Source organism: Nelumbo nucifera, chromosome 6, assembly GCF_055504915.1.
Source record: "Nelumbo nucifera cultivar China Antique chromosome 6, China Antique-T2T, whole genome shotgun sequence".
NCBI classification, from domain to species: domain Eukaryota; kingdom Viridiplantae; phylum Streptophyta; class Magnoliopsida; order Proteales; family Nelumbonaceae; genus Nelumbo; species Nelumbo nucifera.
This window is the reverse complement of record NC_142654.1, coordinates 18101343-18125532: the sequence shown is the minus strand read 5'-3', so window position 1 is coordinate 18125532 and position 24190 is coordinate 18101343. Positions and strand designations below refer to the sequence as shown.

Sequence of the window (24190 nt, the reverse complement as noted above, 5' to 3'; positions counted from 1 at the left end):
AATTGTTACAATTCTGAAAGCTGTGAAGCTGCATAGAACAATAAAGGTTTGAAATTTCTGATTTTGTTTGGCCCGAGGAAAATAACCTTGGAATGAAAGAAATTTTCCACGACTAAGTTCAAATTTGAGTGGGGAATTGTACATGTTTCAAGACTGCGCATATTTGAAAGTTTGTAATGCTGTCATATAATTTAGATAATGAAGTTAGATATAACAATCAGACGAATAATGTTATCTTGGAGTTGTTATTTCAAAACCATTCGTATTAGTCACATTTCTAACAGCATAATAATAGTTAGGAGTTTGAGGCAGTGAAACATAACCCAACGATTCTCATATTAAAACATGGGTATGGCCTCTGAGTCCGGAATGTATGACAGTATGAGACAGCCGACATGTTCTATCTTTCCCAAGAGAGCAGTCAATTCTTTCTTCTTTTTCTTTTGCCTTTCTAGGCGGCTACAAATAGTGCCACTTTTGTAAAATGATAACACATGCTATGCTACAATATACTCTAGGTAAGCGGCTTTTATGATGAAAATCTATTGGGTTCAGTCATATAAATGGCTTATTATCCTCACAATCTGTATCAAACGAGGGATTTAGTTCATACGTAAATTAGTAAGTTGATCTAAAACCGTATGGAAGTTTACTATTTTTACCAACTTTGGGTGAACCCCAAGAGGAAAAAAGGCTCACAACTGCAGTGAGTGTGCGTGATCAAATCATGTGATCAGGAAACCTGATCAGATCATAATAAAATGGTGTGGTTTTTATACTAAAACGGTTTGGTCTGATCTTAGAATCTGATCTGAATTTTTCTCAAACCTGTCTGGATCAAACGGTGAACACCCCTAGTTGTAAGAATATTGAATATTGAAGAGGCCTCCCATGACACTGGTTTATTTTGTTTTCACTTATTTATCAATATAGTTATTCATTTTATAAGAAAAATTAATTATGAACTTGCTCATTCTGTTTTCCGGTCCAACACAAGCGCATAAAAGCAAGGTTCAAAGTATCAACACAGGCCAATATGCCGATACTTTTTTTTTTTTTCAAAACTGGTTCAGAGGGGTCGATTTAAGCCCCGGCTACCCTCTGAACCATGGGCCAATACAGGCTGATACATGTCGATACTTTGAACCTTGCATAAAAACATTCAGAAGCAGAAGATAATACCTGCCGAGTTTCTCCAACTTGCACAAGTAGACAAAGGAAAATATATATACCATTAATGTACTGGGTTGCATAGAGTAAGCACATATTCGTGGCACAAGCTATTTTGCAAGAGATGCTGCTTTCTAACAATCAACATTCCCTAGCAAAGAACACCACCAAGCAAATGATTATCAGAAAACAGAACTCTTTTGACTCATGACCTACTAACGCATTCACATCTTCCCCGCTTGTGTTTCTGCAGATGAGTTCAAATCTTGGCTGAGATCCTGTATCTCTCTTGCCTGGTCCTCTTTGCTTGCATCCTTTTCATCTCCATTTGTAGAATCCTCAGCACTAGCCTTTTTTGTGATAAGATTTCCAACCTTCTTATATTTTTCCATGAATTTGTATTCCCAGTCCTGTAAGACTTCAAGCTCAGAAGGATCCAAACCTTCAATGTTGCCTGTAAGGTCTTTCGGGTCAAAGGACATGAGAGCTAAGGCACGACTTGCATCCCTCCCAGCAAACATGGCATATGGCCCTCCAGGACCATAAAACATTCTGCATATGATCATAAAAGAATCCTACGCTTCATGAAAGCTCAAGGAAAAAATAAAGAATAGAATAAAAATAAAACATTATTTATAGGGGCATTATAGCATAAATTTCCCAGCAATGGTGTCGAGTCTGTATTGGTCAAGAGTATGGATGCTGACCAACACAAGATATTATCTAGTAGCCTCACTTTCTAGACCCATGGAACCATACTTTTATACAAATATATATAGAGAAGGTATGTTAGTTGGGAATTGGGATGTTTAGTAAGCTTGCCAAAAATGGCCTAGTGATGCAGGTATGGAAACTGAGGAAGAATCCATGAAGAAAGAAATCGGTTTTCTACAAATTCATTATTAACTAGCAATTTTGTAATTTTTTGCTAATTTCAATTTTACTATTCTTGAGTGTTTTTCAAGGAAAAATCTATGCTGCTGGAAAAAAAAATGATAACGAAAGGGCTTTGACCAATCAACTTCTCCCCCCCCCAGTGAATTTTATAAAAAATCACTTGATTGGTTACCACTTTTATGATACTGGCTGATCGGCTACAAGTCTTTCCAGTATCATAGTCGAACCCATTTTATAAATGTATTTTCTAACTAATTAGTGGTTTAGAATAAGGTTAGTTAGCATTAAGGGTCAAATTAGTTTTAATAGTCCTATTAGATAGTTTTCAAAATATCATTAAGGGAAAAAAGAACTTGGGAGTTGATTGAGAGTTTTTTTTTTTTTTTTTGTCCTTTTTGAGGAATTGAAGAGGAAAGAGTAGAGGAGGAGAACAATTTTGGGGTGAAGCAGGTAGGGATCAATTTTGATACCCCAGTAGTAAATTCTGGGGTAGAAACAAGAGGGTAAAAGAAGGCAAGATTAGGAAAAGGACATTGAGTGGGATGGAAAGGCTAAGGAGAGATGTGGAGGGGGGCAAGGAATTTAACAAGAGAAAGGGGAGGATTAGAGGGTGTAAATAGGGAGAGCAGTAAGAAGGTGGTAAAAAAGAATAAAGTGGAAATGAAAATTGTGAGCTGGGATGTCCAAGGGCTAGGGAGGGCATGAAAGATAGCAATTATTAAAGCAAAGGTTGGATATAGTCTTGATCCAAGAATCCAAATTGGCTGATTTTGATAGTCAGTGGGCAAGAAGCATTTGGAGAGCTAGGGGCCTTAATTGGGCAATGTCCCCATCTTGGGGATCTTTGGAGGGAATAATTACACTCCAGAATAATGAGTCTTTAATTGGAGTTGAAGAACTTGTGGGTAAATTCACAGTATCAATTAAGTTTTGACAAGTGGTTGATGGATTTGAATGGGTGATGACAAATGTTTATGGCCCCAATAGATATAGGGAAACAAATGGGCTATGAGAAGAATTGGAGGATATTAGAGGGTTTGTGAGATAGGCCATTGTGCATGGGAGGTGATTTCAATGTCATAAGGTTTACGAAAAAGACTAACAGCTCTAGGAAGAGAATTAGTACGAGTTTGAGGAAGTTCAATCATAGTTTTCAAGGCACCTAGGGGATGGTGGGTGACACTGGGGTGCCTAGTCGCCTAGTCACCTAGGCGATAAAAAAATTATAATATAAAAAGCTAACTTTTGGCTAGTTCCCTAGTTTTATATTCCATTCAGCATGTATATTAATTGAAAAAATAGCAATTCTCTGTATTAAGAACATTAAATTTCCTCCAAAAATGTGGCAAATCATCACATCTAAAAGATAAAAAACTTTTACATATATTAATTTAATTATTTTCAAAAATAATACTGCTATAATAAGGATTTAATAGAGAATTTCATATCAATTAGCAGCTAAAGAAGGTCAACTTTATATGATAAATATTCAAGATGGAAAGGAAAATAGAAAAAACAAGGATGGAGTTTCTGTTTTATTTAATTAGAGAGAAAGAGAGAGAGAGAACTGAAAAAAACAAAACCTTTTTATAATTCTATTCTTTCTTTCTTTTTCTCTCCTCAAAACCCTTTGATCTTTTAAATTTCAATACTAAAACATTAAAACAAAGTATTTTGATATATGTAGCATATAATAAAATGTATTTAACACATACATTAATAAGATACAACAATATAAATGATATTATAAAAGGCGCATGACAAGGAGTTTGGGTGAGGTGCCCAGCCAAGGGCGCCTAGTCGCCTAGGCGACGCCTTGACAACTATGAGTTTAATCAATTCATTGATGATTTTGAGCTCAATGAACTACCACTTTCCTACAACAACTTTACTTGGTCTAACCTATAGGCTAACCCAATTTGCTCCAAGTTGGATACATTCTTATTTATAGTGGATTGGGAGGAATATTGGGGAAGCCTAACGTCTAGAGCTTTTCCAAGAGTGACTTCGAATCATTGACCAATTTCAATCTTTAATGAATAGTGGATGGAAGGGGCCCAGCCCCTTTCACATTTGAGAACATGTGGTTATGCTCTAATGGATTTGCAGAGAAAGTCAAGGAATGGTGGGAGGGAAGTAATTCAAGGGTGAAATGGGAAGGCATAAAGTTTCATTGGAAATTGTCGGAACTTAAAGTCAAAATCAAAGAGTGGAAGTGTGGAACATTCAACATTTTGGAAGATTAGAAGAGAGGAAGCAAGAAGTTATTGGCAAAATTGAGGAATTGGATTCAAAAGAAGGCGCAGGTACCTTTGAAGATAGGGATAAGGAAGAGAGAATGGTCTTTCAGAAAAGCAACTAAAGGACCTTTTGCTAAAAGAAGATATTAGATGGAGACAAAAATCTAGGATTAATTGGCTTAAGGAGACACCAAATTTTTTCATACTTTCACAAATGGGAGAAGGGAAAAGTTTCTCAAAATTGGTGGTGGATGGTGTATCTTTGACTTAATAAGATGAGACCTCTTAATGAAAGAGTGTGGCTTAATGGGTTAGAATGGTCAAATTGTCTGAGGTTTCTAAGGTTTGGCTAAAAAGAAGTTTTGAGATGGAAGAGATAAAGGAAGCAATTTCAATGGATGGATCCAAAGCTCCTAGTCCCAATGGTTTCACTATGGCATATTATCAAGATTGTTGGGATGTATTGAAAGATGATTTGCAAAAGGCTTTTAATGAATTCTTTGAGAGGGGAGTGATAAACCCGAGGCTAAACTCAACCATTACTGCTTTAATCCCAAAAAAATTTATGTTATGCACTCAAAAGATTTTAAACCAATTAATTTGATCAATAGTTTATATAAATTCATTGCTAAGGTGCTTTCTCAAAGGATTAGGGTTGTCCTCCCATAATTTCACCTTTCCAGGGGGCATTTATAAAGGACATGAAAATCATTGATCGGATTTTAAATGCCAATGAAAGTGTGGAGGAGATGAAAAGGATTGGAATGAAGGGTTTTGGGGCTTTTTGCTAGAAGTAACGAGAAATTTTGATTTTGGTGACATATGGTGTAAATGGATCCTAGGTTGTATTAGGATGTGCCACTACTCAATTTTGGTGAATGGATCTACGGTAGACCATTTTCTGACCCTTGGGGGACTTAGGCAAGGGGACCCCCTCTCCCCTTTTCATTTCACTTTAATAATATGCTTGGGAGGCTAATTTCTAAGGCTGGTGCTAGAAACTTGATGAGGGGGTGGAGAGTAGGAAGAGATGAGGTGTCAACCACTCACCTACAATTTACTAATGATACAATTCTATTATGTGAAGGAGGTGCCTGCAGTGGGTGAGGAACTTGAAAATGATTGTACTTGTCTTTCAGCAAATGTCCAATTTGAAAATCAATTTTGATATAAGTTGTATTGTGGGTCTGAATATGAAGAGAGAAAGAGAGGAAGTAAAGGTTAATTAACCTTTCCCATCAATTTAATAATGTTAATTATAAAGTTGTATTGTGGGTCTGAATATTATTTTTATTCTAAATATAACGATTACTATCAATTTTATAATGTTAATTATAATTAACGTAAATATCCATTCCATAATCAATTATGGGGGCCAAATTGTAAAGTAGCCATATTCAGCATTCAGCATTCAAGTTTCAGCTTAACATTTTTGCATTCAGATATCAGATAAAGCAAAAAAAAATACTGATTTTCAAAGTACTTTTTTCAGAGCTTTTTCACTTGTCAGACATCAGACTTCAGACCAAAAGAATAACACCTTAGACTAATAATAAACTAATTAGGCCCACTAATAGAAAATAAAAGAACTAATAATAATGGCCCAACAAACAACAAGAAAGACTCAAAAACTGTACAGCCCTAACAAACTCAACATTTTCTTGGTTTGAAAGTTCAATCTTCTCCACAAGGCTGCTTTGTTGTGAACCGACAGAAGTATACAACAGATCTTATTTAACTAGCACAATCGCAAACTCTAAGCAGGTTGACATTAATAAGGCTTAACCTATTATCCTTTTTTTCAGTTACCATAAAAAAGTCGTTCTTATGTGATGGCTCCAATTAAAAGCCTTGTGTTCAATTCAGCTACCTGTCCTGTCACATGCCCATCTTTTAAACAATCAATGACTGGTTAGATCTCCTATCCTTTCTTGTTGTTCTTTTTTTATAATTATTACCTTCCTTCCCCATGTGGTCCTCTACTTGCTTAACTTGCCACCTACCCTTGCCTAAAATTATCATCTTGCCCTTCTATTTTCCCAACTCATCATCTTCTTAAATTAACCAATCCTTCACCTTCCTATTCCCCCCTGTTCACCACTCTCCTACCCTTTGTTTGTAAGCCTTCCTCTATTACAACACATTGTTTTAAGCACCATCCCTCTTCATGCCCTAAAGAAAGATCAATCCTAACCCTCGATTATGATACTCAACTTGTACAATTCTCTTGCAAAGAAAAGTTGGGACTCCCAAAGGAATCTTGTTAACATTGTTCACTTCAACCAGTAACGTATTGTGTTGTCTTAACTCTGAAGCAATTAGAAGCTGTTTTGGGTTAGTTTCCTAATTGAATTCAGAGCCTGTAAAGAGAGATTTGAGCCCTTAAGCTTTAGTCTATATTCTATAATTAGAGTTGTCGTAATTGAAATTTTAGAATTCAGTTAACGGAATAAAATGTTTATTTCTGAGGGTACTGGTGAGTTTCCGCTCACCTCGGAAACCTCTTCGAGGGAGGCTTGACCTCCTGAAACAGAAGATGGAGAGAAAAGAGAGAAGGGATGGAAGGAATAAACTGGACTCAGGGAGAAGAAAATTAAGGGAGAATCATTCATTACTTTCAGTATATGATGATGGCCTTATATAGCTGGCCTACAGGTGTAATATCAGAGGGAATATCCTCTGATTTCTGGATAACTAACTCTGGCAGATAACATGGGTGGAATATCTTCAGGTGGCAGAGTAACCAACTCTGAGTGTAACTAATTCTGGGGCTCTGCCACCTGTCTCCTCTGTCTTCTTGTGAATGGCTGATAGGTGGTGGCCTGCTCCACTCCCCTAGTGGGTTCTGGAGGGAATGTTTGGGTCTCAACAGTTCCTCCTCCCTTAGCACTGACCTTGCCCTCAAGGTCTAGGTTGGGAAACCTCTCATTCAGCCTTAGATAAGGTTCCCATGTGGCCTCTTCTGGAGGCAGTCCGGCCCATTCAACCTTGGCTTCTGGCACAACCTGCCCTCCTCGTCGAACCCATCGGAAATCCACAATCTTGACAGTCTCCATGTAAATGTCCCTTTCATCTGTAAATTGGGGTAAGTTGGGTGAGATAGGGGTATGATTCCCCACAGCTTTCTTGAGAAGTGAGATGTGAAACACCGGGTGTAGCTTCGAGGTAGCAGGGAGGTCCAATCTGTAAGCAACAAGGCCCACTCTCTCCAGCACCTTATTGGGCCCATAATATCTGGGAGCTAGCTTGTGCCAAGCCCGTCTCATCACTGAGACCTGGCGGTAAGGTTGGAGCTTAAGGTAGACAAAATCACCTACCTGAAACTCTAGTGGGCGGTGGTGAGAGTCATAGTAGGCCTTCATCTTTTGCTGGGCTTTAGTCAAGTTGGCCTTGAGCAGTCTAAGGATCTCATCTCTTGCCAGTAGGCGAGTCTCTACTTCTTCCATCTTAGCCGACCCAAATTCATAAGGTAATATGGGAGGAGGTTCTCTGCCATATAGAGCCTTGAAGGGTGTCATTCCTGCTGCTGACTGATAAGTTGTGTTGTACCAGTATTCTGCCCACGGAAGCCAGTGAGCCCACTGTTTGGGCTTCTCCCCTATGAAGCACCTCAGGTAGGCTTCTAAGCACTGATTAAGAACTTCAGTCTGTCCATCCGTCTGGGGGTGGTAACTTGTGGATGGGTGCAGTTGGGTTCCTTGCAATCGGAAGTATTCCTTCTAGAATGAACTCAGGAAGGCAGGGTCACGGTCCGAGACAATGGATCTTGGTGTCCCATGCAATTTTGCGACGTCCCGTATGAAGATGTCAGCCACTGTTGCTGCGGTGTAAGGGTGAGGCAGGGCAGAGAAATGGCTATACTTGGTGAGACGGTCAACTACTACCATGATAACTTCCTTCCCTAAAGAACAGGGAAGTCCAGTGATGAAGTCCATGGAGAGGTCTTCCCATACTTGCTCTGGAATCTTGAGGGGCTGTAGGAGGCCCGCGGGAAACTGTGAGGAGTATTTCTGCCGTTGACAGGTCTGGAATTCAGATACATAGTGTAACACGTCCTTGTGCATACCTACCCAATGGTAGTGGCTGCTGAGCCTCTTTAGAGTCCTTAGCACTCCTGAATGTCCTCCCAAAGAGGAATCATGAAACAACTTCAATAGTTCAGTTTTGTGGCTGGAATTTGGAGCAATCACGAACCGGCCCTTAAAGAAGAGGTCTAGTCCCACAATTTGGTACCCTGCAACCTGGGAAGGGTTCTGCCTCAATTTTTCCCTAATGTCCTGCAGCTGCGGATCAGTCCTTGCTTCTTGCCTTATGGCTTCAAACAATGGAAAACTGGGCTGAGAGTAGGTTAGTTGGGCCAGCTCCTCTACCCGCGATAAGGCATCAGCTACCCTGTTGGCGGGCCCAGGTTTATACTCTATTCGATAGTCAAAGCCCATCAGTTTACTAAGCCACTTTTGCTGCTCCGGGGTGTGCACTCTTTGTTCTGCTATATACTTCAGACTTCGTTGGTCTGACTTTATGATAAATTGGCATCCTAATAGATATGTACGCCATAAGTGGACTGGTTCTGGTGGGTGGCTGATAAGGCCTTGCTAAAGTAAGCAATGGGCTGTCCCTTCTGCATCAGGACGGCCCCCACCCCTGCACCTGAGGCATCACACTCAATCTCAAAGGGCTGGGTGAAATCTGGAAGAGTAAGGACTGGAGGGCTCGAAACTGCTGTCTTCAAGTCTTCAAAGGCCCGTTGGGCCTCATCAGCCCAACTGAAAGAATCCTTCTTCAACAGGCGCGTTAGAGGGGCGGCCATGAGCCCATACCCCTTAATGAAACGCCTATAATACCTGGTAAGCCCAAGGAAACCCTTGAGAGCCTTTACAGTAGTGGGCTTGGGCCATTTTTGGATGGCATCTATCTTTTCTGGGTCTGCCATGACCCGCCCTGCTGCAACCACATGGCCTAAGTATTGTATCTGTTTTTGTCCAAAAGAACACTTGGTCATTTTGGCATGTAATTGATGTTCCCTTAGAGTGGTAAGGGTAAATCTCAGATGTTCCATATGGGTGCCCCAATCCTTGTTGTAAACTAGAATGTCATCGAAGAATACTAAAACAAATTGCCTTAAGAAAGGCCTGAAAATGTCATTCATAAGGGCCTGGAAGGTGGAGGGGGTGTTTGTGAGCCCAAACGGCATAACCAGAAACTCATAATGGCCATCATGGGTTCGGAAGGCGGTCTTGTGGATGTCGGCCTGGTGAACCCGGATCTGATGATACCCGAATCGCAGGTCCAGTTTGGAGAACACCTGTGCTTCTCCTAACTCGTCCAACAATTCATCAATGAGGGGTATCGGGAACTTGTCCTTCACTGTAATCTGATTCAGGGCCCGGTAATCTACACAAAACCGCCAACTACCATCCTTCTTTTTTACTAGGAGTACAGGGGATGAAAATGGGCTGGTGCTGGTTTGTATATGCCCTTTGTTCATTAGCTTTCTTACCGCCTTCTCAATTTCTAGCTTCTGGAAATAGGGGTATCTATATGGCCTCACATTGGTCGGTTTAGAATTTGGTAAGAGGGGTATCTGGTGGTCATGGGCCCGGGGTGGAGGTAATTGGCTTGGTTCCTTGAGCACATCACCAAACTAATCGAGTATCGATCATAGTGCCTCGTGTTGGGCTTCCGTGGGTTGGTCACAGCCTTGATTGTTTAAAATTGGAACTGTGGGCTGCATGCCTAAGTGCATAAATAAGGGCTGTCCATTATCCTTGGAGGCCCGTAACAAGGAAGCTACAGTATCACCTTGGGGACTCGGAGGCCGCACCCCTTGTAGATGGCAAGTCTGACCATCCTGATAAAGTCCATTGTCATTTTGGCCCAATCACACAGTGCCGGCCCTAGACCACGTAACCAATGAATTCCCAGAATAATATCAGCCCCTGAGAAATCCAATGGGTGGAGATCTACCACGAAATAGTGGCCTTGTATAAGGATCTTTTCCTTCTTGCACACACCATCACATGACATCTGACTTTCATTAGCCACATAGATTGAAAAGAGTGGAGTGGGTTGTATAGACATACCTAGTTGCCTTGCTAATCGGCAAGTGATGAAATTCAGGGTAGAGCCACTATCAATCAAGATCATCACAGATCGGCCCACCAACCTTCCTTCTACTCGCATGGACTGAAGAGGGTTAAGGCCCATGAGGGCGTGTAAGGAGATCTCAGCTCCAACAGGTTCTGGTTCAACTGAGATCAGTTCACAGTCTTCTATGTTTTCTTCGGTTCTTCCTCTGTCTAAAGGAGAAACACTCGCTAGACTCTGCACTTATGGCCCGGTCCAAACTTGTCATCACAATTGTAACAGAGGCCCTTCTCGCGTCGGGCCTACATCTCAGCCCACGAGAGGCGCTTGAAGGGCACAGTGGGCCTAGGCAAAATGGGCTTCTGAGAATCCCCAACTTGTTTCATGGGTTGCTGTTCGGCCCCGCTGGGGAGCCCTCACATTCGGGTAGGATGGCTTGCTGGTCCTGTGCATGCTATCAATCTTCTCTTCTTGCAGGCGAGCCATACCCACCGTCGCCATGACTGTCGCTGGTCGAAGAGCTCTCACCTCCAGGCAGATGTCTTCTCTGAGACCTCCCACGAAACACCCTACCAAGGCCTTCTCCGGCCATCCATGTACCCTGGTCGCCATTCTTTCGAACTCGAGCTGGTAGTCTGCTACTGTCCCGGTCTGTTTTAGTCGAGTGAGGAGTTCGTCGTAATCCACGAACGCCGTCGGCCCAAAACGGATGCACAGGGCTTCCGTGAACTCCGCCCAAGTTACCTGAGGATGGGTTTGTCGATACCACTGGAGCCAGAGAATAGCATCTCCTTCTAGGTGAATGGAAGCGATGGCGACGCGCTGGTGTGCAGGGGTATCATGATACTCGAAGAATCTCTCTGCTCTGAAAATCCAAGGAATGGGATCTCCACTAGAATAGTTGGGAAAATTGATTTTAGTAACCTTTCCGGCGGGGTAACCCCCAGTTCCCTGGCTACCAAAAACAGAGGTGTCGGCCCCTGTTGGATGACTGGTCTCGCCGGATTGTTGTTGGGAGGCAAGGTTAGAGATGACCACCTTGAGATCCCTAAGTTCATTCAGTACCTGGTGGAACCCAATCTCAAGTTGGTCGACTCTATCTTCCATGGTAGAGGATCTTGTCTGCGGCATAGCTGGTCTGCAACCTTGCTCTGATACCAACTTGGTGAGTTTCCGCTCACCTCGGAAACCTCTTCGAGGGAGGCTTGACCTCCTGAAACAGAAGATGGAGAGAAAAGAGAGAAGGGAGGGAAGGAATAAACTGGACTCAGGGAGAAGAAAATTAAGGGAGAATCATTCATTACTTTCATTATATGATGATGGCCTTATATAGCTGGCCTACAGGTGTAATATCAGAGGGAATATCCTCTGATTTCTGGATAACTAACTCTGGCAGATAACATGGGTGGAATATCTTCAGGTGGCAGAGTAACCAACTCTGAGTGTAACTAATTCTGGGGCTCTGCCGCCTGTCTCCTCTGTCTTCTTGTGAATGGCTGATAGGTGGTGGCCTGCTCCACTCCCCTAGTGGGTTCTGGAGGGGGTGTTTGGGTCTCAACAGGTACTTTCTGATAAAGTGTGATCTTCTTTCATGACTTTGTGATGGATAAACTGCAAAGCACCTTAAGCTTTAGCCTATATTCTATAATTAGAGTTGTCATAATTGAAATTTTAGAATTCAGTTAACGGAATAAAGTGTTTATTTCTGAGGGTACTTTCTGATAAAGTGTGATCTTCTTTCATGACTTTGTGATGGATAAACTGCAAAGCACCTCCTTTTATATTGTCAGGTATCAAAGAAAGTTTGGAATTACCTTTTAAATCTCTTGGATTATAGCTGGGTTGCTCTGAAGAATATTAATGACTTTGTGTGGCAGTGGAATGGTAGAGGTCTTAGCAGTAGAGGTAAGATCTACTGGATTATAGAAATCCATGCTGTCTTATAGGGAATCTGGGAAGAAAGAAACAGCTGAATTTTTGAAAACAAGGCCATGACTGTCAAAGATTTGATCTCTCACATCACCTCTCTTTGTAAACTGTCGACAAAAAATTCTGAAAAGTTTAAAGGAGTTTCAGTAATTGACTTGGAATTCGGAAAGGAATGTAGTAAAATTTCTGCTCTCTTCCCCTAAATTTCCAACCTTGCCCCAAGGTCTCCATCATTTCCAAGAAGGATGAATGATACTAAACTTTGATGGTAGCACCTTAGGGAACCTGGGTTTTGCTGGTATTGGGGGGATAATTAGGGGAAATGATGGCTGTTTTGCTGGGCTTTCAATGGCCCAATAAGGATTTCTGTCTCCACTGAGGCTTAGATGCTAGCTGCTTTAACTGGGATCTGTAGCTAGAGATCTGGGTATCTCAAGCCTAAACATTGAAAGTGATTCAGAGAACACAATCAGATGGTTAAGAGAAAAAGACAATGGGCCTTGGCAGCTGGATCATTATTTAACAGAGGCAAGAGACATCCTGAACTTGATGAATGTAAACCTAGTCTGGATTCCCAGGGAGTTCAATTCAATTGCAGATGGCCTAGCCAAATCTTGAGTACACAGGGATAATTTGTTTAGCGAAAGATCTTTGCTCTTATCATCTTTAGTGTGTTTTTTGCTGTACATTTCCTCATGTACTTGCTTCTTTTTTAATGAAATTATGGTTACTCTTCTTCAAAAAGTGTGATCTTCTTTCTATCTCTTTATCTCTACATATGCAATGTTTCTTTTTTTTTTTTTTTGATCAATAATATGCAATGTTTCTTCTCTTTTTTTTCTTTATTCAGATCTATCTCTCTCATAATTCAGATCTTTAATTTCCCTCTTCTTCCTACCACATAAAGATAATAGGACTTTCTTCTTCTATCCTACATCACCAAGGAATCTTACATGTGCCCCATTAGTATGAAGCTCAAAAGAAATCTGAGTTCCTCTCCCCACTCTCTGTTCGTGGAAAACATCTCATCCCAAAACATCTTGCCACATGTGCAAAATAAGCCCAATTTTAGTTAAATTTTATACTAAAGGCTAAACCTTTGAATGGTTAACATTACCAGTACAAGGTGGGCCATATGACTAATATGGACACCAGGATTGAACAAGCTACCAATCTAGTGAGTCCCCTCTCTAATGGTTGGGATGGAGTAGCCACAAGATCCCTCCATGTAGGTATGGGCTTACAGCCAACACAGTCCCAATCATAAAGATGAAAGCTTAGGCATGGGCTTGGGCCCAGCCCGGGGTCAAGCCAACCCTTGCAGGCCTGAACCCAACTCAAACTAAACTGAACACTTTCAGGCTTGTGTTAGACTATGCCTAGGTTGGATAGGTCTGTCAATCATGCTCATACAATTAGTTTTGTGTTGGAGGGCATGACTTGGATTATTTTGCATCTGCAGACATGTAATATCAAAGAATAAACACTAGAAATTCTACCTTGACAGCTTGAGTCCAATAACCACACTTATTGAGTCACAACAACAAATACACCAACATTGTATCTTAGCCATAGCAAAGGATTAAAACAAACCTTTTCAAAGAATAGATACTTGAGTAGGATTTAGAAGCTTTCCTGAAGTGTACAAATGGAAAAAATTACTTCCAATGCTTTCTATAGATGAGGTTGCATTTGCATCATTTGAACTATTAATTTTATAGCAGCCCAGGACAATTTCCAAGGACTGTATTTTACCTCTAGCAGTGCAGAGAGAAAAAAATTTGCTTTGTCACAAAATCTTAGTCCAAGCTGAAGTTTGTATTCAGTCATTACATAGGAGATAAGAAATAACTGATCACTGTAGCAAGGAACCCTAGATCCTGCTGCAGGGCCTAGGGTTACTACATATTTAGCATAAAGATGTAAGCGATATTTAGGGCTGGAGTTTCATGCAAAGAAAAAAGAGTATCAAAAAGGCTATTAGCCTATTACCAATGTTAGTCCCGGCTACCCAAGGTCTTGGGAGGGGTGCACTGGATGCAGACATATCATTCAGCATTACCTTGGAAAAAATGACCACTCTCAGACTCAAAAACCTGTGATACCCAAGTTTCAAAACCAAGCAAAGAAAACCAGTGTTAGCATGGTCCACTAACAAGTTTTGAGAAAATAGGTGGGTAGGCCATCTCCCCTGGCATAGCAACTCAAACAGCAAAAGCACATTAAGACTCCACTACGCAAGTGACTATATTACTCCAGACTACAGATGCTAGTTCACACAGGTGCAATAGATTACTCCTAGAGAAACTTAAGGACCAAATCAAGGCAATTCCCCAACTCAACAAGACCAAGCTAGACACCCTGACAGAAACTACACCAGTGCTTTGGTAGTACACTGGTCATGGAAATATCCTTCATTTCTTTTCCTTTTCATCCTTCACTTACCTTGCTCCCCTAAAATTCAGCCTTTTTTTTTTGATAAGCATGATCACCTAAATACTTGGTTAGCCCATAAAATACTTGGTGCCTGGCCTCCCAGGCAAAATTAGCCACTAAGTTAAATGGTGAATGTAGGCATAGGCTTAAGAGATGGCTAAGTACATCTTAAGTGTAAATAGTACAAGGTTGCTTTGGAGGCTTGGTAATAAGCCAACGATTGTATGAGAGAAATATGAACCTTCAAGGTCCCGTGGGAGTCATTAACACTTTTCAGGTGTGGGAGATGCGTATGGTCAGAAGACCAATTGTGGTTAGCCTGATTCTGGCTAAGCTGTAGAGCAGCGTGACCATCTGTTACTATGATAACATGGTTGTGAGTCTTATGACATTAGGCATCATGGAAGCATCTTACCTTGATGTGTTAAAAAGCATTTCTATCATACAATCCTTTTTTTTTTTTGATCAATAACACTTTCATTAATTCATCAATAGAAGATTTACAAAAGGATGACAAACACGCTTATCTTCCAAGAGCAACAAAGAACCTCAAGAAAAGGAAAAAAAGAAAAAGAAAAGAAAGAAAGAAAGAAAACACACTACAGTTACAGCTTGGCCCAAAAAAGTGGGTCCCTTTCTGCCCCTTGTTTAGCTAAACCGTCAGCTAGGGAATTAGCCAATCTTTTAACCCAACGTATCTTAACTTCCATCTCCCACACCAGCCACTTGAATTTCCTCCTCTCATTATTGTACTTCCATAAAACATTGTGATCTTTAAGCAGCCACCCTATCACCACCTCTAAATCCCCTTCAATTAAGAGTTTCCTGATGTCCAACTCCTTAGCTTTTTGGACTCCTTCCATAACTGCAAAGATCTCAGCTCTAAGGGAGTCACCCACTCCAATTGGGCCTGAGAACATGGCAGAAATGACCCCATTTTCATCCCTAAAAACACCCCCAATCCCTGATTGTCCCGGATTTCCCCTGCTACACCCATCAAAGTTTAGTTTCACGAAACCACTAGGTGGAGGGGTCCAAGCCACACACATTACTTAGTTTGTGTGCAACTTGCAATTTCACCCCACTTCCTCAACAAGTCATCCACAGTGTAATCTGTGAAAAGCTCCAAAGATTTCAGCCACTGTACCGCCCTAATTTGAATGATAGCCCTCAGATCTGCTGCTCATCTCTGAGCTTCTGAGAATATCCTGGAGTTCTTTCTTCCCAAAGTGTCCAACACACTACAGCCCTTAGTCCTCTCCACATTGTCCTTCCCCTTTTTATCCGCCACCTGAAAAAAGAAGGGGAAAAAAGGCCTTGCAAGTCTGATGGGGGGTTCCAACTGCAACCAAAAAGGGACAAAGCCCATTCCCAAATTAATCTCGCAAAATGGCAAGACACCAGTAGGTGAAAACCAGTCTCCCCATCCGCTTTACAAAGAACACACCACTGAGGTGACAAACAAGTATTGGGTCTCTTCTTTTGGAGTAAATCACCAGTGTTGATTCTTTCCAGATAGGCTTCCCAACAAAAACTACCAACCCTAGGAGGTATTGCTCTGCACTAAACCTCATCAACAAGAAAAGGAATGAAGGTAGGACTGGTGGACTGACTTAAGACTTTGAAGAAAGAAGCACAAGAAAAAATGCCATTGGGAGAAGGTGTCCAAATTCTAGAATCCGCCCTAGTGGGGTCTAAGACAACGTTATCAAGAATTGCAATAAGGCTCATAACAGTGTCAAAGTCTGAGTCCCTCAAATCCCTTCTTAGACCCAAGTTCCACCCAATCCCATAAATGGAAGAGGACAGGGTGGTAAAAGACGAGATTGGCTCATTTTTCAAATCAGAAAGAGCAAACCAAGAAAGAAACCGGTCCTTTAGAGGGGCACTCCCCACCCAGGTTTGTTCCCAAAATTTTATGGAGTTACCGGAATTCAAATCATACCTGATATTAGGGGAGAAAACTAGTAGCAGGACATGAATGGCTTTCCAAGGAGAATTGCTTGTGGTCGTAGCTCTGATTCCAGCGTCCCATCCATTATGCTCCAACCCATGAATACTTGCCACTATTCTAGCCCAAAGCTTCTCCTTCTCCAAGGGGAATCTCCACAACCACTTTCCCAACAGAGTCATATTCCTTCTCCTAATATTCCCAAGCCCCAAACCACCACAAGTCTTACTCCTACAAACTATCTCCCAGCTCACTCTATAATCCCTCTTTTCCTCACCCGGTTCCCACAGGAAATCTCTCATTAACTTCTCCAATCTATTAGCAACCTTCACTGGGATTTTAAACACCGACAGGAAAAAGATAGGTAAATTAGCAAGCGTGGCCTTAATAAGAGTAATTCTCCCACCAAGAGAGAGGTAGTTCTTTTTCCAAGACACCAGTCTTTTTTCGAACCTTTCCACCACCGGGTTCCAAAAGCTCTCTCTCATGGGATTATCCCCTAAAGGCAACCCTAAGTAGTTCAAAGGCCATCCCGAGACTTCACACCCCAACACTTCAGCACTCTCCCTGATCTCTCCCTCCTCCAAATTCACCCCCACAACACAACTTTTCCCAAGGTTAACTTTCAAGTTGGATATTTGCTCAAACAGTTGTATCACCGACTTCAAATTCCTAATAAAGCTCACATTACCTCCTTCACAAAACAGAATCGTGTCGTCAGCAAACTGCAAGTGAGTAAGAAGGGTTTCCGCACTCCCAACTCTCCAGCCTCTAATGAGCCCCCTAGAATCTGCTCTATGAATCAATTTCCCCAAAACCTCCACAATTAGAATGAACAAGAAAGGAGAAAGGGGGTCTCCTTGTCTTATACCCCTACTGGCTGGAAAAAAGTCTACCACTGTCCCATTCACTAGCACTGAGTAATGACAATTCCGGATACAACCCATGATCCACTTACACCATCTAGCCCCGAACCCAAATTTAGTCAAAACTTTCCTCAAAAATTCCCAGTCCACCAAGTCATAAGCCTTTTTCCAAATCCGACTTACAAACCACTCCCTTCTTCTTATCCCTCTTAAAGTTCTCCACACTCTCATTAGCAATTAAAATCTGATCAGCAATTTGTCTTCCATTCACAAAAGCTCCTTGGTAGTGTGCAATGATATCTGGCAAAACCTTCTTCAGCCTCAAAGACAACACTTTTGCAATGATCTTATACAAGCTATTAACCACGCTAATTGGCCTAAAATCCTTCGGGTGGGAAGCATCTTTCTTTTTAGGATTTAAGGCTATAAATGTGGAGTTCGCACCCGGATTGACAATTCCTCTCCTATAAAACTCCTCAAAAACCTGCAAAAGATCATCTTTCAAAATGTCCCAATAGTCCTGATAAAAAGCCATTGTGAACCCATCTGGCCCTGGGGCTTTTGTTCTATCCATAGAAAATACAACCTCCTTGATCTCTTCTAAACTAAAGCTTCTCTCCAACCTTCTCCTGTTCTCCACCCCTACATTTGGCCAATCCAAACCTTCTACCCACACCCTTCTACACACTGGCCTTCTTAGGATAGATTTGAAGTGCTCCACACAAGCCCCGACAATCTCCTCTTGATGCACTAGCTCAACTCCATCTACTACCAATTTGGAGATCAGGTTCTTCCTTCTCCTACCTTCTGCTAGAGAGTGGAAAAACCTAGTGTTTATATCCCCCTCTTGCATCCATTTACACCAAGATTTTTGCCTCCAACTAATTTCCTCCTTGTGCAGGCAGTCCTCTAACTGTCTTCTTAAATCTCTCCTGAGCTCAATCCTCTTGACGACACATAGGTGTCAATCCAAGCTGGTAAAGTTGAGAATTAACAGATTGTAACTTATGATAACTTCCAAACTACCATATGGAAGATGGATTCAACCAATCACGCAGTCTGGCCCTTCCTGCTCGATGGGTTTGTAGAGACCTTAATCCAATGTCATTGAGAAGGAAGACAAAAGAGATGTTTAAAGGCAAATAACAATAATTCTCAATGATCACATGGTTCAACCCTCTTCATAAGGCAATGCATAACTACTAGCCATAATTCTCCAAAGAAATGAAAACTGCAAAACCCATTATTTTCCGAGATCCTACAACATCCCTAAAAACGATTAGGCTCAGATTGGAAAGAGTACAAATACAAATATGTACAGCACAAATGAATACAAAGTTTTGCACTCTATATATTTGTATTTGTATTCCTCCCAAACTGAGCTTTACGAATCTAATTTCACCATAAAAAGAAAAGTAAACTCAAAACCTAATTATTATCAACTAAGAACGAAAAGCCAACAAAAATCATTAACAAAAAAGCACTGTTAGAGAAGAGTACAAGCAAAATTCGAAGAAATCGAGAAACAAACAGCCCGCACCTGGACATAGTAACATCGTATATTTGTCCTTTAATAGCCATCAATAAAGGTTTCGTCGAATCCGAACCGTTATATGTCATCAATTCCTCCTCCGTCATGTCACCCAACTCAACCGGATTGGGGGCCGGGAAACTTGCTACTGGATTTAAATTCTTCTCATGTTTCTTCAACTCTTCCGGGTCGACAAACATTCCACAGACCAGTAGATAAACTGCAACCATCATAGCAAGTATCGTGAAGAATGCCGCAGGAGAGAGACCCGTGTACGCTGGAATTTTGTCCATTAAAGATGTGTAGAAAGCCATAGTGGTTGCCCAGAGAGAGAGAGAGGAGAGGAAAGATGTTACAGAGTCTAAACTCTGAAATGAGGTGGGTGAAGGAGGTAGTTGGTGCTTGGTAGGTATCTACCAAATTGAAAGTGTACAAAAGGTGCAGGAAAGATGTTACAGAGTCTTTCTTCCTTTGGTTTTTTTTTTTCTTTTCTTTTCTTTCTTTACTTTTCCTCCCGGTTCAAGAATGTGCTGTGCACAATCAAACCCAAGTTCAACTTTCCAACTAGAAAGCTACAAAAGTGCAACTACGGTGGAGCCAGCTGACCTAGCTTACTTGGTAATGTTAAAATCTCACTACCCTTATGAATTATGATGCTACTGACCAGAGCAGAGGCATTACCCTTGGCTGCCATTTGATGCGATGTCCCTCCCAAATCCTTGGTCTTCTCATACACCTCCTAAACATTGTTTTCAAAACCGGATCGGACCGGACGGTTGGATCGGTCAGGTGAGTGGTTCCGGTTTTCTCCAAAACCGGATTTTCCATAAAAATCGTTGATTTTGATTAGCAAATTGCTGATCCGGACAGTAAACCATTCAAACCGTTCAAATGGTTTTGATCGGTTTTCATTTTTTCTATTTTTTTTATTTTTTATTTTTTGTCAGAACGGGCCGACTGTTCAACCCAGTAACTGGACCCCTGATCGATTCAGTCTTCGGATCAGTTTTAAAAACCATGCTCCTAAAGTCCTAGTCTCCCCATGTACAAATCTCTTTTCAAGACCTAGCCCTTGTCTTCCCCAACCACTTACAGTTCCATAGTCATGCATTTACATACTTTATTTTCAAGGTTATATATGGCATGCTTATGGCACCGCATATAGTTCATGTCTCATATGCATGCTTACATACTTCATAAGCACATGTTCATATATTCATGATTAACAACTGACATATTTAAGTTCTCATACTTGCATAATTCAATGCCTTTACTTGTAACCAAGGTTCTAAATATTGACACGGGCCGATATATTGGGTGTATCAACCTGTGTCGATATTTTTTTTTTATGTTTCATTTATCTTTTTTTCGAAATTGGTTTAGAGGGACCAGTTTAAGGCTTGACTACCCTCTGAACCAGTGGCTGATCCGATACAATCCTTATAGGGGCATTATCGGGACACAATATGTATCGGCAGATACAGGTTAATATATGTGGATACTTTGAACCTTTCTTATAACAACAAGTTTGAACGCAAAAGCTCATGTATCCACATTTCACATGACAACAATTTGCACCCTACAGGTGCACAATTTAATTGCTTACATACTTGCTCTTGCACTCAGTTTTTGTAATTCAACCTCATTACTAATCATAGCATGCAGTTTTGCACACTCCCCAATCCCCATAAAAGGCATTTGGTATATTTGGCCCTATATCACTCAATCCTACCACTTATCCAGTACTAGGGGCTGATTTGCTTAAAAAAAATGGGGTTGCGGTGGGAGGGGGGGAGCTTAAAATTTTTTGAAAATTCAAGGTTTAATTTTGCTTAATATCTCTTTCAGAAAATTTGGGGTCTTGACCTCGCTTAAATTCAGACACTAATCACTTGTAATAATTCTTCAAAATTTTTAGGTTAATCACTTGTAAAATTCCTCCGAAATTTGGTGACTAATAGTTATTAAAGTAAGAGTACCATCTCAAAGGCAATTAAGTGTAAATACGTACATCATACTCCAAACAATATAAAAGCATATGTTTGATGTTTCACCCTGCGCGGCTTATAAGCCCGTAAAACAAATCCATGGTGTTCTTGTATCAAAAATCTACAAACCATAGATAACAAAATTATGCTTAACTTCGCTAGAAGAAACCAAAGCTAAGTAGGGGCTAATGTAAGAGGATAGAATTGCACAAGTACATAGATCTGGCTAACTCGGGCTAAACCCAAGGTTCGAGTAATGAGCATGTGTTTTAATCAAATGCTAAAATATTCTAGAAGAACAAAGCATTTAGATTAGGTCATTAGTATTCTAGAAGGATAATTAAACATGAGCACTAAATAAGAAAGGGAACATTCCATAATAATTAAAAGTGGAAAAGAGTAAGATAAGAAATTTCTGGAATATAGACCCAAAAGCTCCATAAATAGGAGACCCACACCCAGTTCTGGGGACTTTTCTAGCCCACATACTCACATGGAGATCCATTTCCTCTCTCTCCCTTCTTCCATCTCCTCTCCTCACCTTGCCCTTTTCTTTGCAACCAAATTGCTATTATCTCCCCTCTTGTTGGAATTTTATCTCTAGCGAACTATAATAGTTTGATCCCTCACCGGAAGGTATGTAAGCAGCCATTCTTTCCAACTAGACTTTCAGGGTGTAGATCACTATCACCACCACCTTACACGAAAAGAAGTAACCAAACCCTACTAGATATGGTTCAGTTACTCTTTGTCCATTCAAATCTATTTGTTTTCTTTTAGGGATACACACTTGAAACTATGATTTATATGTTAAACCGAGTCTCAACCAAGTTAATTAGTTCTAAAGACTCCTTATGAGCTTTAGATTGATAAAAAAAATAGCATTAAATACTTAAAGGTATGAGGTTGTCTATTTGCCCGAGAATTCAGACCTCCTATCCAATATGATTATGATCAAGAAACACTCTTGGTGAAAACCAAAGATAGTGATAAGGATCCTCTAACTTATATGAAAGTTATGTTAGACATAAATTCCATGAAATGGGTAGATGCCATGAAAGTTGAGATGGAGTCAATGAAAACCAACAAAATTTGAACACTTGTTTATCCACACCTTGGAGTTAAAGCAATTTGTTACAATGGATCTTCAAGAGGAAGAAGAGCCTTGGTGGAAAAGACAAGACTTATAAAGCTCATCTTATGGCGAAAGGTTACACTTAAAAAGAAAGAAACAATTATGAGAAAATCTTCTTGCCCATGGCCATGCTAAAATCCATTAGAATCTTGTTAGCCATAGTTATATACTATGATTATAAGATTCGGCAAATGAATGTCAAAATAGCATTCCTAAATGGAGATCTTACAGAAAACATTTACATGCAACAACCACAAGGATTTATTGTTAAAGATCAATAACACATGGTGTGCAAGCTAAATAGGTCAGTATATGGGTTAAACCAAGCAAGCTTTCAAAAGTTAGAATATTTGGTTTAACTCAATAATAAAAAAAGTTTGACCATGAACAAAATTCAAATGAACCTTATGTTTACATATAAGGTAATGGGAGATAAGGTTGTACTTCTAGTACAAAGTTTTGATGACATCCTACTCATTGGGAGTGAAACAAGGATGTTATCCTCAATGAAGGTATGACTTTTACAACACTTTTCCAAGAAAGATCTTTGAAAAGCTTCCTACATTTTATCTTAGGACTTTGACTCTATAAAGTAGATTGAAAAAGGGTCATAGACTCCTAAGATTATCATAATCTATTTACATAAATAAGATTGTGAAGAGGTTCAACATACAAGCAAGGTTCAAAGTATCGACACGTATCAACCCGTATTGGCCAATACGTATCATTCCAGGACCCCTCCAATACGCCCCTACAATGGGTGTATCGGAGGTCTGACCGGTTCAAGGGGTAGAGGAGACCTAAACCCCCCTGAAATGGCTGCAAAAAATACAAAAAAACAACCAAAATGTGTATCAATTCGCTCGATACGTCGGTAGGGGCGTATCGGGCATATCAATATTTTGAACCTTGCATACATGACTCCAAGAAAGGATTTGTTCCTTTCTGACATGGAGTTATTCTCTCCAAGAGTATGTCACCAAAGACTTCTAAGAAGATCAAAGACTTGAAGAAGATTCCTAATGCCTTGTCATAGGGAGTCTCATGTATGCTATATTGTGCACTCGACTTGACATCGCACAAGCAATCAATGTAGTAAGTAGATATCAATCCATCCCAAGACAGGAGCATTGGACTGCCATGAAGGACATGCTTAAATACCTAAGAAGAATTAAACCAACAAAATGAAGGTGGTGGATCCCCTATGGAGATTGAAGATTGTGCTTGATGAGTGTCGTCATCTATGTTACCTCATGGATTGTGGAGTCAGTTATCATCATGCTTTCTGTGAAGCCAATCAAGAAGCTAATTAGTTGATGCACACCACCTTCAATGAGTCTTTAGTAAGTGTTTCTATGTTGCTTTGGACTCTTGCTCTTATTTGTTTTTGTGATGTTTGGGGTCATGCTACCCTCACCTTGTGTAGCACAATTTCTGGTTTTACTAGACATAAGAGTTGTTTTCATCAAATGGTCAACCACTTGTTCTAAATCAATAAAAAAAAGAAATTAATTAGAAGTTGAATTAGACCTACCGAATGTTTCCTCAATGGGTGTTTAGTATCGTGGTGAGGTGTGGTGATATGATTGAAGATGAAATAGACACACCATGCCCCATGCATAGTGTGTTCAATTCATTTCATCCTAAACCGGGTTTGGTATAGATGAATGCTGACTAGGCATTGTAGAATTTTTTTTTTACTTGAATCAAATCTATAACCTGCCATGTAATAAGCCAAGTGAGTGCCATGTCATTTGAAATACAACAACTCCAACAACCGATGAGGAAACATTTAAGGTAAATTGTTGAAACCTCTCCTGAAGTTTGATAATTGCAATCACCTCCCCCAAACTTTGTGACATAGTTGCAAGTAGACCCCTTTTTGTTAAAATCCTCTAAAAAAAGGTATAAAAATGTCTAAAATACCCATGTAGTTACTTTTCACCAAGATGTTTATTTT

General features: G+C 40.5%; 1 protein-coding gene across 1 annotated transcript; it reads right to left on the bottom strand.

Moving 5' to 3' along the window:
• Window positions 1-1209: 1209 nt before the first annotated feature.
• Window positions 1210-19565, bottom strand: LOC104591110 (membrane steroid-binding protein 2-like). The gene is made up of 2 exons (XM_010249902.2): window positions 19117-19565; window positions 1210-1722 (listed from the first exon to the last, which is right to left on the bottom strand). Exons 1-2 carry the CDS (start codon window positions 19419-19421, stop codon window positions 1395-1397), a joined length of 633 nt encoding a protein of 210 aa, XP_010248204.1. The 5' UTR covers window positions 19422-19565; the 3' UTR covers window positions 1210-1394.
• Window positions 19566-24190: the final 4625 nt, after the last annotated feature.